The sequence below is a fragment of the Bos indicus x Bos taurus genome, chromosome X, assembly GCF_003369695.1.
Source record: "Bos indicus x Bos taurus breed Angus x Brahman F1 hybrid chromosome X, Bos_hybrid_MaternalHap_v2.0, whole genome shotgun sequence".
Classification (NCBI taxonomy): domain Eukaryota; kingdom Metazoa; phylum Chordata; class Mammalia; order Artiodactyla; family Bovidae; genus Bos; species Bos indicus x Bos taurus.
In genome coordinates this window covers 76,546,176-76,560,342 of record NC_040105.1, presented here as the reverse complement: position 1 = coordinate 76,560,342, position 14,167 = coordinate 76,546,176, and the positions used below count along the sequence as shown (strand labels likewise).

The window sequence follows — 14,167 nt, the reverse complement described above, 5'->3', positions numbered from 1 at the left end:
CGTAAGTGTCAGGTGTTTCTAAATCCTCTTAAGCTTCATTGGTCTGTGTACCTGTCTTTTGCAAATATGGAACTGTCTTAATGGAGATATATAACAAGCCTTGATATGCAGTAGTATAAGTCTACCAACTTCTTCAAAATTAACTTAGGTTTTACTGGTTTCTTGAATTTTATACAAATTTTAGAATCACCTTGTCAATCTGTACAGAAAAATCCTATTTGTATTTTGATTTTAATTTAATATATAAATCATTCTGAAGAGAACCAACGTCTTTAACATACTAAATCTTCCAATCTACAAATGTGAGACATTTCTTTATTCATTAAGGCCTTCTCTAATTTCTCTCATAATAATTTTATACTTTTCAATAGGAGATCTTTCATGTATTCTGTATATTTTTCCTAGGTATTTGATGTTTTCCATGCCATTGAAAATGCATATTGTCATTTTTATTTCATCTCTAAATATTTGAAGTTAGTATATAGAAGTAAAACTGATTATATTAATAGTATTTTGCCTTTCAGCAATATTGCTGAATTCACTGATGATTTCTAATATCTAACCTTCAGAATAATTTGAATTTTCCAAGTACACAATTCTGTCATGTAAGAACAATGACAGATTCATTTCTTCCTTTCCCACACTTAAACATTTCTTTTCCAGTCCTATTGCATACTCTTGGCCCTTGAATACATTGTAGAATAAAATTGCTAATACTGGACATATTTGTACCATCACTGATTTCACAGAAGAAGGTTTACAATATTTTATCATTAAGAATTATATCTGCCTTACTTTATTTGTAGATTGTTGTTGTTCATTCAGTAAGTCATGGCCAATTCTTTGTGACCCCATGGGCTACAGCATGCCAGGCTTCTTGTCCTCCACTATCTCCCAGAGTTTGCTCAGTTTCCATTGAATCGGTGATGCTATCCAACCATCTCATCCTCTGTCACCCCCTTCTCCTGCCCTCAATCTTTCCCAGCATCAGGGTCTTTTACAATGAGTTGGCCCTTCACATCAGGTGGCCAAAGTATTGGCACTTCAGCATGAGTCCTTCTAATGAGTATTCAGGGTTGATTTTCTTTAGGATTGACTGGTTTGATCTACCTGCAGTCCAAGAGATTCTCAAGAGTCTTGTCTAGCACCATAATTCAAAAGCTCAATTCTTCAGCTCTCAGTCTTCTTTATGGTACAACTCTCACATTTGTACATGACTACTGGAAAAATCGTAACTTTGACTATACCAGCTTTGACCATACGGACCTTTTTCAGCAAACTGATGTCTCTGTATTTGTATTTACAGGTATTTTTATTTGTATTTGTAGATAAATTTTATAACATAGGAAATTGCCATTTATTCTAAGTTTACTAAGACTTTTTATCTTGAATAGATAATGAATTTTACTCAGTGCTTTCTCTGTATCTTTTCAGGTGTCTTTATACTATGTCACCACTATTCTTCTGCTCTGGTTAATTCCATTGATTGGTCTTCAAATGTTCAACTGACCTTGCATTCCTGGAATAATGCTAATGTGTCTGTGATATATTATAATCTTTATGTATCACTGGACTCAATTTGCTATTTTTTGAGATTGCTATTTCTTATTTTATGTAACAGACATTTTCTTTCTTGTGATTTCCTTATAAAATTTGGTAATAAGATTTCAATGGCCTCAGAACATTAGTTGGAAAGTGTTCTTACTCTGTTTTGTTATCTGGCATAGTTTGAATAGGGTTAGTGCTATTTCACTCTTAAATGTTTTGAGGAATTAACATATGAAGTTATCTAGACAAGAGTATTTTTCTGGAAAGGTTTATAACTATGGATTCAATTTATTTAATACAATGTTTATTAAACCTTCATATATATGCATATATATATATATATATATATATATATATTTAAAATTCAGACAGTGATTCAGTAGGTTAGTGTGAGACTCAGGTCTGCCACCTTAACAAGATTGGGGTGATAATAATGTTGCTGGTGCAGGGATGACAATTAATTGGTAAGATTTTATTGTATGTGACAATTGCTGTTTCTTTTTATGTCAATTTCCATTATTTTTTCTAGGAATTTTTCTACTCTGTGTACATTGTCAAATTTTCAACATAAATGATATAAAAGTATTATGTATTACTTTACATAGGTAGGATTTCTAGTACTATCTCCTTTTCATTACTAATATTTTGTATGTCAGGCTTTAAAAAATTTCCTAATTTATCACCTCCACTTTCAACTAATAAATTTTGAGAGTTTTAGCTTACTGCTTTCTTTTTTTTTTTTTTTTTGCAATTTTTTCCCAACTTTATTGAGATGTAATTGACACATAAAAATCTTATCTATTTAAATGTACAATATGATGATTTTATATATGTAAATATTACTGCTTGTTTTCTATTTCATTAACTTCTGTATTTACTTTCAATATGTTTTGTTCTGTCTATATTGATTTTGAATTTAATTTGATTTTCTTTTTTTAATGGCTTTCTTGTAATCGCTTCATGAGATGAATACTTAAATTATAGACTTTCAGCTCTTTTCCCTTTTTATTAAATACATCAAAAGGTATGACTCTTTCTTAAATACAACATAAACTGCACGTCACAAGTTCGCTATGTCGTGTCTTCATTATCATTCCATTCAAAATCTTAAAATTCTCAATGTGTTTTCTTCTTGCCTTCTTTTTCCCTAGCTTTGTTGAGGTCTAATTGATAAATAAAATGTAATATATTTAAAAGTGAATGTGAACACCACTCAGTTGTGTCCTACTCTTTGCAACCCCATGGACTGTACAGTCCATAGAATTCTCCAGGCCAGAATATTGCAGTGGGTAACCCTTCCCTTCTCCAGGGTATCTTCCCAATTCAAAGATTGAACCCTGGTCTCCCACATTGCAGGCAGAGTCTTGACCAGCTGAGCCACCAGGATATTTAAAGCATACACATAATGATTTGATATATGTATACACTAGAAAGCATTACCATGATCAAGTAATTTAACTTATCTATAATTTCATACAGTTACATTTTTTTATGAGAATGCTTAAGTTCTGCTCTCTTTGCAAATTTTAATTATGCAATAAAATATTAGTTTACAATGACTCTTGCTCTAGAATTTAGTTCAAATACATGGATGTACAAATATATATATATGTATATATAATTGTATGTAATATATATGTATATATAATATGCATGTACATACATATACTAATACATATGTATACTAATTACACATAACCTAACAGAAGCAGAAGATATTAAGAAGAGGTGGCAAGAATACACAGAACTATACAAAAAAGATCTTCATGACCCACATAACCACAATGGTGTGATCATTCACCTAGAGCCAGACATCCTGGAATGCAAAATCAAGTGGGCCTTAGGCAGCATCACTACAAAAAACGTTAGTGGAGGTGCTGGAATTCTAGATGAGCTATTTAAAGTCCTCAAAGATGATGCTGTGACAGTGCTGCACTCAATATGCCAGCAAATTTGGAAAACACAGCAGTGGCCACAAGGACTGAAAAAGGTCAGTTTTCATTCCAATCCTAAAGAAAGGCAGTGCCAAAGAATGTTCAAACTACTGCAAAATTACATTCATCTTACATGCTAGCAAAGAAATGCATAAAATACTCCAAGCCAGGGTTCAACAGCACATGAACCATGAAATTCCAGATGTTCAAGCTGAAACGTCTAAGGAACATCTTTCCTTAGAAAAGGCAGAGAAATCAGAGATCAAATTGCCAATATCTGTTAGATCATAGAAAAAGCAAGAGAGTTCCAGAAAAACATCTACTTCTTTATTGATTATGCCAATGCCTTTGACTGTGTAGATCACAACAAACTGTGGAAAATTCTTGAAGAGATGGTAATACCATACCACCTTACCTGCCTCATGAGAAATCTGTATGCAGGTCAAAAAGCAACAGTTAGGACATGGAACAACAGACTGGTTACAAATTGGGAAAGGAGTATGTCAAGGCTGTATGTTGTCACCCTGCCTATTTAACTTATATGCAGAGTACATCATGAGAAATGGTGGAATGGATGAAGCACAAGCTGGAATCAAGACTGCCGGGAGAAATATCAATAACCTCAGATACGCAGATGACACCAACCTTATGGCAGAAAGCAAAGAGGAACAAAAGAGCCTCTTAATGAAAGTGAAAGAGGAAAGTGAAAAAGCTGACTTAAAACCCAACATTCAAAAAACTAAGATCATAGCCTCTAGTCCCATCACTTCATGGCAAATAGATGGGGAAACAGTGAGAGACTTTATTTTTGGGGGCTCCAAAATCACTGCAGATGGTGACTGTGGCCATGAAATTAAAAGACACTTGCTCCTTAGAAGAAAAGCTATGACTGACCTAGACAGCATATTAAAAATCAGAGACATTACTTTGCTGACAAATATCTGTCTAGTCAAAACTAGTTTTTCCAGTAGTCATGTATGGATGTGAGAATTGGACTATAAAGAAAGCAGGGTGCTGAAGAATTGATGCTTTTGAACTGTGATGTTGAAGAAAACTCTTGAGAGTCCCTTGGACTGCAAGGAAATCAAACCAGTTAATCCTAAAGGAAATAAGTCCTGAATATTCATTGGAAAGACTGATGCTGAAGCTGTAACTCCAATAATTTGGCCACCTGATGTGAAGAACTGACTCATATGAAAAGACCCTAATGCTGGGAAAGAGTGAAAGCAGAAGGAGAAGGTAATGACAGAAGGTGAGATGGTTGGATGGCTTGCCAACTCGATAGACATGATTGAGTAAGCTCCAAGAGTTAGTGATGGATAGGAAAGCTTGGCATGCTGGGGTCCTTGGGGTCGCAAAGAGTTAAACACAAATGAGTGACTGAACTGATTGATATGTATAATTAGTATAACAAGGAACTAGGGACTAGTCCAAAGTTTTTAATATATGTTTTTATGGCATATCTTTTTCTATCCTTTGATTTTCGGTAGCCTTGTATATATGCGTCCACTTTGCCTTAACCTCTTTGATGCCCTCAAACAGAAGAGTTTATTTTGTCCATATTTTCTAATTTTTCTCAGCGGGTTGGTTGGCATAAATAAAAAGGAATCTGAAACAACTTTTCGGAAAGCAACAGTCTAACTTTGTGGCTTTTCATAATATATACTTTCCTACTACTTTCTGCTGTAGTAAAACAAGAAATGCCAGAGACTGATCTGAGAAGAGGTCCCTTGCACCTAAAAACCCATCTGCAAATTAATGCACAAAATAGATGGACCTTCGTGAGCTGCATTTTTCTTTATCTTCTCATTATACTCACCTTGAACTGAAGAAATTTCAGCAAGTCAACAGGCTTTAAATGAAGATTTTTAAAGTTATTATATCCAATGCTTAGAACAGTACCTGACAAATAATAATTGCTATATAAGTATTAGTTATTATTATTAAATATTCCCACATATAACCAGTTTTAGAACTTATTTCTTATAGAGGAATTACAATTAACAATGACACAATACCTGTGTTAATGAATACTGCTACAGGATTCCTTGGTATGTTTAATCATCATGAAATATTTATTAGAAACTCACTATGTAAAAATGATTATGTTGGAAAATCAATATAAAAAATGTAGGATAATGCTTTACCTCAAGAGAATTAAAATCAAATTCAGATACAACATATGTGTAAAAATAAACATTACTTATTTAAATATCTCAATATTCCACTAAAATTTGAGGCAAAGAATTCTCATTCATTCATGCCTCCCCCATGTAGCCTAGCACATATATCTGTACATAAGAAAAGAAAAAGTGTTAGTTGCTCAGTTGTGTTCAACTCTTTTGCAACCCCATGGACTGTGGACTGTAGCCTATCAGGCTCCTCTGTCCATGGAATTCTCCAGGAAAGAATACTGGAGCATCTTTATACTGGGAAGTTATCCCCTTCTCCAGGGGATCTTCCCAACCCAGGGATCGAACATGGGTCTCCTCCTGCATTGCAGGAAGATTCTTTGTTGTCTGAGCCACCAGGAACTGTTTCTGCATATAGCCAACCCTCAAATGATTATGGAATTAAATCAAGTTTACAATGTTAAATTCTAGAAAATATTAACTATAAAGGAATAGGGTCATCTTGATGATTGATGAATGGATGAATGGAAGTATTAAATAATAAATGAATGAACTAGCTACAGCTTAAAAGAAGTGTTGTTTTGATAAGGAAAGAAGTCATGGTAGTAAATTAGAAGTGGAGAAAATATTATGATAAAAAGAATAAAGATAGAATCATACATGAAATATTTCAAGATAAATTAGTACAGGGATCACATAAAAGAGAAGGATAAGATAACAGATGAGTATGAACTAAGAAGGGTTGTGAATAGTAATGTAACAAGTTTAGACTATGTTCCCTGAATGATGGTGAGTGTTTCAAGGTTTCTGATCAGTTTAATACTTATTTTGGAATAACACAGCAACAATGGTAAATTCTAGTTGAATAGAAAAGAGATTTGAGTTTACCAATCCATTAGTAGCTATACAAATAGTCTACATCTATATAAATAAATATGGATCTGAATTTCAGTGTTGGCACTGGAAATGTTGAAGAAAAGATAGGTCACAGCACTACTGAAGATAAAATTACAAGATCTGATGAACAAACACATATGGAAATTGTATGGAGGACAATACAACAACACAATATATCTTACCTGTTCAGAGAAATGTTTCAGTAATGTAATATGTTTAATGAGGTGGTTTTTCAGACTGGAAAATTCTGACATGCAATCAAATGGAGGGCTGCCAGGGAAAGATGACAACACATTCTATCAATCTCAGTTTCACTTAATGCAACAACTTTATACCATAGGAAAGTGAAAATTATAATCCACAATATGTACAGCTTTACATTATTTTGAAAGAGTGTCAAGTGTCAAGTGTCAGCTAAATTCAAAACATCACAAAGTTACATCAAAAAATAACAGAAGGCTTATATGGAAGATGATCAATGTGATATATCTATGGCCTCAATAAAGTGATAGGATGATAAGTGCACAATTTACAGCAGTTATTCCTATTTTCAAGTTACTATAGGTAGAAGGTAGAGTATGTAAGGTTTCAGTTTTATATTTTCTTTGGCTAGTTTACTATACAGATGGTTATATGGAAAAGGAAAAATGAAAAGTATCAAGTATTAATTAACTATGTAATCCACAAGTAGATTATCTACCACTTGAAAAATAGATTGGCTGTTGGTAACTCATTTTATTTGCCACAATTGAAAAAAGATGTATTTTACTTAGGACACTATAACCAATTGAAAAGTTTTGGCTTTATTACTTTTGTCAGGCATAGCTCTTAGCCTTCTGTGGTTTGGGGAATCTGTAATCACAAGTACTAATTCGAATGAGGTGATAAAACCTACATACTTTTGTTGGACAATGATCACTATTACAATCTAAAAATGGAGAACAATTTTCAGAATGACATTTGTAAAATAAATTAACAAGCATTACAATGCTGAAACCATATTTGCCTTCACAAGGGAAACAAAATTTTATTTTTAAAAATTAGCAAGAAAAAGTAATTTATAACCCCTTCTCCAAATTCCTAGGAGATTGCAGTCCCCAGATTTTATATGAATGTGCTATTTTCTGGAGATCTATTTCTAAAACACATAAGAACATGGGCAATGATTCAAATTTCTTCTTATAAAAAGTATATAAACGTATGTGGCAAATATAGCTGCCAGATCCATAGGATAATCTCCTTTAACTATGTCCAGGGTATGAAACATGTGAGCAAAATTTCTTAGGCAGTTTTTTTCCTTCTTAATTATTTCTGGATCAAAAAAATGAGCAAATAGGCAAGAAAATATTGAGTCACTCTCCTACCATCTCACCCTACCCTATCCCTCAATTCTCAACATGAAACATGCTCAAATTATGTTTCCTTACATGTAGAATCTTGGGTAGTTACACTTTGATAAGTAGTCTTGCATTACTACATTATGCTCCTCAATAAATTTTGTCACAAATTATATTTACCTCAAAAAATAATTCACTTAAAATTTTAATGACTAATGCCAATATAAAATACAGAAGCCCTTGTAAAATGACTGAAATTTACATTTAGTAACATAAGAATTTTTAATACTCATTATTTCTATAATAAATCTTAAAATCTTTATTCTATTAGTAATAAAGTAGAACTTAAACTTAGCTATCTCATCTACATCTAAGCTTATAATGCTGGCAAAATCAACCTTTGTTACACTGTAGTTCAGTCAAATAGTTCTTTGTTGTTCAGTAGCTAAGTCATGTCTGACTCTTTGTGTCTCCATAGACTACTGCATGCCAGGCTCCTCTGTCCTCCTCTATTTCCTGGTGTTTGCTCAAATGAAAAGTTCTAGTAACTCACAAAAAAGGCTAATACTTTCAGGAAAATATAACAAATGGTAATTGTTCATGGGGGGGTCATATAAGCACATTTCCCACCCACCCCCTTTTTTTTTTTAAGATGACATCTTGATTCATCTCCTGCTGTGCGAGTGCTAAGTTGCTTCAGTCGTGTCCAACTCTTAGTGACCCTATCTACGGACTGTAGCCTGTCAAGCTCCTCTGCACATGGGATTCTCCAGGCAAGAATACTGGAGTGGGTTGCCATTTTCTCCTCCAGGGGATTTTCCCAACCCAGGGATTGAATCCATGTCTCTGGCGTCTCCTGCATTGGAAGGTGTGTTCTTTACCACTAGTGGCACATATACTTCAATTCTCAAAAGTACTTATTATCTCTACCACCAAGGTGACTCATCAGACTTATTTGTTTCCAATAAAGCTGAAATAAATTTTAGGCCTGAAATCATATTTTATTACATCAAGTAAATTAACAGCTTGAACCACAAATTAAGAAAAATATGATATTAAAACTAATGAAGCAACATTTACATTTTAACATAATCTTTCCTCTGTGTTCTTTTAGAAACACAGAGATTAGGCTAATTTTAGAATAAGCTATAGAAATAATTTTTTCCCACTGACACAATTACCCAATTTCAGAAAGTAAAGAATGAACAATTCCTCCAATTGACACTCCAATTCCTCCAGCTAGCACAGATATTTGGTAAGGGGGACTTAATTTACTGCATAAGGAAAGCAATTAGGCTGAGCCCCAACAATTCTTAAAATCCATGTAACTCTCTGATGAGTCCTTGACACAATTTTCAAGACATCTGGACTTCCCTAGGAAGTCTGGAAAATCAGAAGCAATTAAAGTTAAGAAATTTAAAAGTATTAAGTTGTTTTGTAGCAACCATGACCAGTGCAAAGCACATTATTGTTTTTTTAATGTGTTCCATTCATAATATTTTATGTATTCAAAGATAATATATGGAACGTTCAATAAGTCCTCAGCTTAGTAAAATTATCATTCAATATGAAAAACTTTTATTTAGTCCTCAAGCAAGGACTACGAACATCTGTCATGTTGTAAATTGAAGTTTAAAACCTTGAAGCAGTTGGAAAAGAAGATGCTGAGATGACCCATAAATTTGCCATATTCAAAAGCTGTTATATGAATTCATTGGTATAATTACAGAATTTATTGAAAGAGTAATCTGACTGATTGTCTTTAGGACTACTCAATATAAAATACTGTAGGAGTAATATAACTCCCATTTAATCTTCCCTGGTTCCAGTGATGAAAGTGAAAAAAGCTCTCAAATTGGTGATGTAGTAATATTATACCAAAGAGTGCTTCTTAATACTAATACCATGATGTGAATTTTGTAATGAGACTACTTCAATCAAATGAAAATTTAATACTGTGAGTTATCAATCACCAATGAAGCAGATTATATCCACTATGGGGGTCTTTATGTTGCCACTACCTAGTCCTATAGTTATCTTTGCCATCTGCCAATTATCCTTTTCCCTATTTTCCTTAAGTTGAATTTATTCAGGATTCCATTATGTCCTTTGTCTTAGCTTGTTACAAGATAGATGTTTGTAAGGAGCTCAAAAGAGAGGAAACTGAGGAACTGATGAAAGTCCTAATTTTTTTCTAATATTCAATTTGGAATTTTTTGAACAAGTGTGTCAATCATTTCCTCCCCTCTTTATATGAACAAAATGGGGTTGTCAATCAACTATGAATTGCAATGAAAAGAAATGATAATAAAAGAGCAAATAACAAAGAGGGAAGAAAAAAGTATCATGACTTCTCCCTCTTTTACTTCTCTGTTGATCATAAAAACATACTTCCCTCTCTTACTATCTAACTTCTCCATCTTTGGGATGTAACACTTTCCAATAGAAGAAGTAAATGGCCTAGATTAAAATAAATAAATAAATACATACATAAATATATATATATATATATAATGTTTCATTTGTGTGTAGAATATAGAGTTGACTAAAGTCTTTGATTAAAAATAATTAGAAAATGGAAATATTAATATACTACCTACAGATTATTATCAAAACAATAATAAAAATCATTAGCCTTTGACTTTCATAACTCTCTCTTAGTAATACAGAGTTTTACAACCAGAACTGACTGGTTTATAAATATTTTTACTATAATTTATATATATATATACACACACATATATATATATACTTAAATATTTGCTGTTTTTTAGTTGCTAGGTAGTGATTGACTCTTTTGCAACCACATGGACTATAGCCCACCAGGCTCCTCTCTCCATGGGATTTCCCAGGTAAGAATACTGGAGTGAGTTGCCATTTCCTCCTCCAGGGCATCTTCCTGAACCAGGAGCAAACCTGTGCCTCCTGTACTGGCAGGCAAATTCTTTACCACTGAACCACAGGGGAAGCCTATACATATATATGTATATATATATATACACACACACACATGCACACTCACATACATATATATATATATATATATATATATATATAAAATGCACAAACACATGCACACACACACACACACACATATATATGAAAAAACTATTTTGTCCAGATGTGATAATTTAAAACTTTTTTGTAACTGTTATGCATCCCTGAAAGACTTCAGAGGAACAAGTACTCTTTCTAACGAAGCAGTAATTTGATCTATAAAGAAAGACCAAAATTAATCCTTTGTAAAACAAATACTTTTTTGGTAAAGTGATTTTTTTTCTGTTTAAAGTGAGATGATCAAATATTGTTTACTTACTGGGAATTATATAAATGTGTTCTTTACCCTATGGAAATATTAGAGCATAAATAAAAATCTTTTAATGTCTTTGAAACATACTGTGGAAATAAAATTCAATTCCTACTTAAAAATTTTGAAGAGATAGAAAGAGGGGAAAATGCAACTATCTGAAAGCTTTAGATTACATATTAGGAATTACCTTTCAAGAATGTTTAGTATCATCTTGACCATATTAATCACTTCAACAGCAGCAGTAAGAATGTTATCAGGTGGTTGTTCATAAGTGCCATGTAGAGAACGTGCCCTTCTTCTTTCCGATATCATGACAAGAACACGGTCAACAGCATGCTCAAGATGTTCACTTCGTCTTCTGAATCTGGTAGGCATCTCTTTGTCATTCTGAAATTAAAGTGGGAGTTTGGGGGGAAGAAATGAGACAGCACTTATCTAACACACTATAAATGTGGAATAGATTCAATAGCAACACCATTTAGTCAAAGTAATGTAAGAGGTGCAAAATCAGACACTTTTCATTATTTAAATATTGTTTCTGGTAATGCTTATATAATTCATGGCAATTGTTATCTAAAGGGCATGAAAAGAATAAGATTCATCCACAGAAATACTGAGTCATGTTATTTTCAGTCAGTTCAGTTCAGTTGCTCAGTCGTCTCCAACTCTTTGTGACCCCATGAATTGCAGCATGCCAGGCCATGTTATTTTAGAATGTGACAAAAACTACTTGCCCATAATTAGGATATATTAATTCTGGTACTGCCTTATTAGTAAGCTTACCTCATTTTCTTTTTAGAGTATAATCCACTAAGGGGAAAACTTATACTACTTTGTATTCTGGAGAGGACTGGGTATAGATCTAAGAGACAGGAAAGGGAATCCTTACATTTAATTTATCTTGGAGCCCTGTAAAATATGTGAGAGCTGGTAATTTAAACACACATGAGCTCTAAGATTATTCAGTAGTAAATACAGCACTTCAAGTAATTAGACACTTGTCTTATCTACCTATTTTCTCTGACTGAATGTGTATACATATACTCACTTTTATAAGACTTTGTCCAGAGTTTCATCAAATGGCTATCTGAAATAACAACAGAGTTGCAATAATGGCCCCATGTAGCCTCTTCTTTAAAAGAAGTTACTCTAGCTTCCTCATTAAATGGTCAGGAAATAATCCATGATTTACTAAGTAGTGAGGACATTTAATAAAAAGGATCTCTTCCCTTTTAGTCTTTGAAATTTTGAGGTATAGGAAAATTTTGTTTAATTATGAAAGAGAGAAATATATAACTATTTCTGTCCTGATTTCAATATCTTATCACATGAAAATATCATATTAATATGATTTCTATAAAACCATAAAACCAAGTGCATAGTTAATCAATAATTACTTAATTCTAATGTAAAGTCTATCATGTAATATATTCAGATGTTCAACCTTAATGTTTCACTTTAAATATGAAACAACATAAACATAGATCATCGTACAGATTTCTGATGAAGAGTTTGCTTTCGGTAGTATTCACCTTTTTCAAATAAGCTTGCTTTGCATTTGTTGATTGGCAAAATACTATGTGTATTTGGCATTTTTTTAGTTTTTTCAAAGTGTCTCAGCATACAAAGAAAAAAGTAATAGAAAATTATGGCTTCTACTTTTCTTATTTATGGTTGTCAGAATGAAAGTATCAATGCCAACATTTAAGATACAAACCTAAGCATGCTTTTACTTTCATTTCTGCTTCCCAACCTTCTTCTGCTTTCATTGATATAATTTGAATTTTGAATATAAACTATTATCATTAATATTTTAAATACTGATATTATTCAGGTATATACTTTTACGACAGTTTTACTTCCAGGAAGTTTTTCAAAGTCTATAATCATATTAATGAAGATTATTTTGAAAAACTGTACTAGTTTCATAGCTCATTGTCCGTTCTTTTATACCACAACATGTCTGTTCTTGGATTATTTATCTTTGCTCAGCTGAAACACATCTTCCTGTAATTTTAAAGAATTAATGGGTTCAGGATGGTGAACACATGTACACCCATGAATGATTCATGACAATGTATGGCAAAACCACTACAATATTGTAAAGTAATTAGCCTCTAATTAAGATAAGTAAATTAAAAAGATAAAAATAAAAATGTAAGCCTTTAAGAATTAATGGGATTTATTTCCTGAATTTGTATTCTTAAGAATATTTTAATTTTCCAACTCCCATAAACGGTCTCCCAAAATCATACAGCTAACTATTAGTAGACCTCATCCTGGAAACAGAAGGCTGCTGATGCTCAGTGCTCCCTTTCTACTACATTATTAAATTTATTTGGTCCCAGAGGGACAAGAAAAGATGGGAAAATTTTGATGCATGCCATTTGTCAGTGTGGTGAAATGGAAAGACTCTATGTTTGGTTTAAGATCAATCACTTAAATGTATTGATTTGTTTCTTGTTTCTTTTTAAAATGTGAAAATCTATCAGACATGTGTTTTCTTTCCTTTTTGGGTTTTAAATTCATTTCGCAGACAGCAAACTTTTTTTTCCAATAAGCCACAGGACTGGAAAAGGTCAGTTTTCATTCCAATCCCAAAGAAAGGCAATGCCAAAGATTGCTCAAAGTACCACACAATTTCACTCATCTCACACACTAGTAAAGTAATGCTCAAAATTCTCCAAGCCAGGCTTCAGCAATATGTGAACGATGAACTTCCAGATGTTCAAGCTGGTTTTAGAAAAGGCAGAGGAACCAGAGATCAAATTGCCAACATCTGCTGGATCATCAAAAAAGCAAGAGAGTTCTAGAAAAATATCTATTTCTGCTTTATTGACTATGCCAAAGCCTTTGACTGTGTGGATCACAATAAACTATGGAAAATTCTGAAAGAGATGGGAATACTGGACTACCTGACCTGTCTCTTGAGAAATCTGTATGCAGGTCAGGAAACAACAGTTGGAACTGCACATGGAACAACAGACTGGTTCGAAACAGGAAAAGGAG

At 32.9% G+C, this 14,167-nt stretch overlaps 1 protein-coding gene across 6 annotated transcripts in view; it reads right to left on the bottom strand.

Moving 5' to 3' along the window:
- Positions 1 to 14,167, bottom strand: part of LOC113887278 — a 463,883-nt gene that overhangs the window by 346,601 nt on the left and 103,115 nt on the right. For 5 of the 6 annotated variants that reach the window (XM_027534322.1, XM_027534325.1, XM_027534324.1 and 2 more), the window contains 2 exons: positions 11,346 to 11,545; positions 6,694 to 6,781 (listed from right to left, as the gene is read on the bottom strand). In XM_027534322.1, coding sequence (XP_027390123.1) covers positions 6,694 to 6,781; positions 11,346 to 11,545 — 288 coding nt within the window. Of the gene's footprint in view, positions 1 to 6,693; positions 6,782 to 11,345; positions 11,546 to 12,206; positions 12,246 to 14,167 lie in introns of all 6 variants that reach the window. The other variant, XM_027534327.1, reaches the window with a different exon arrangement.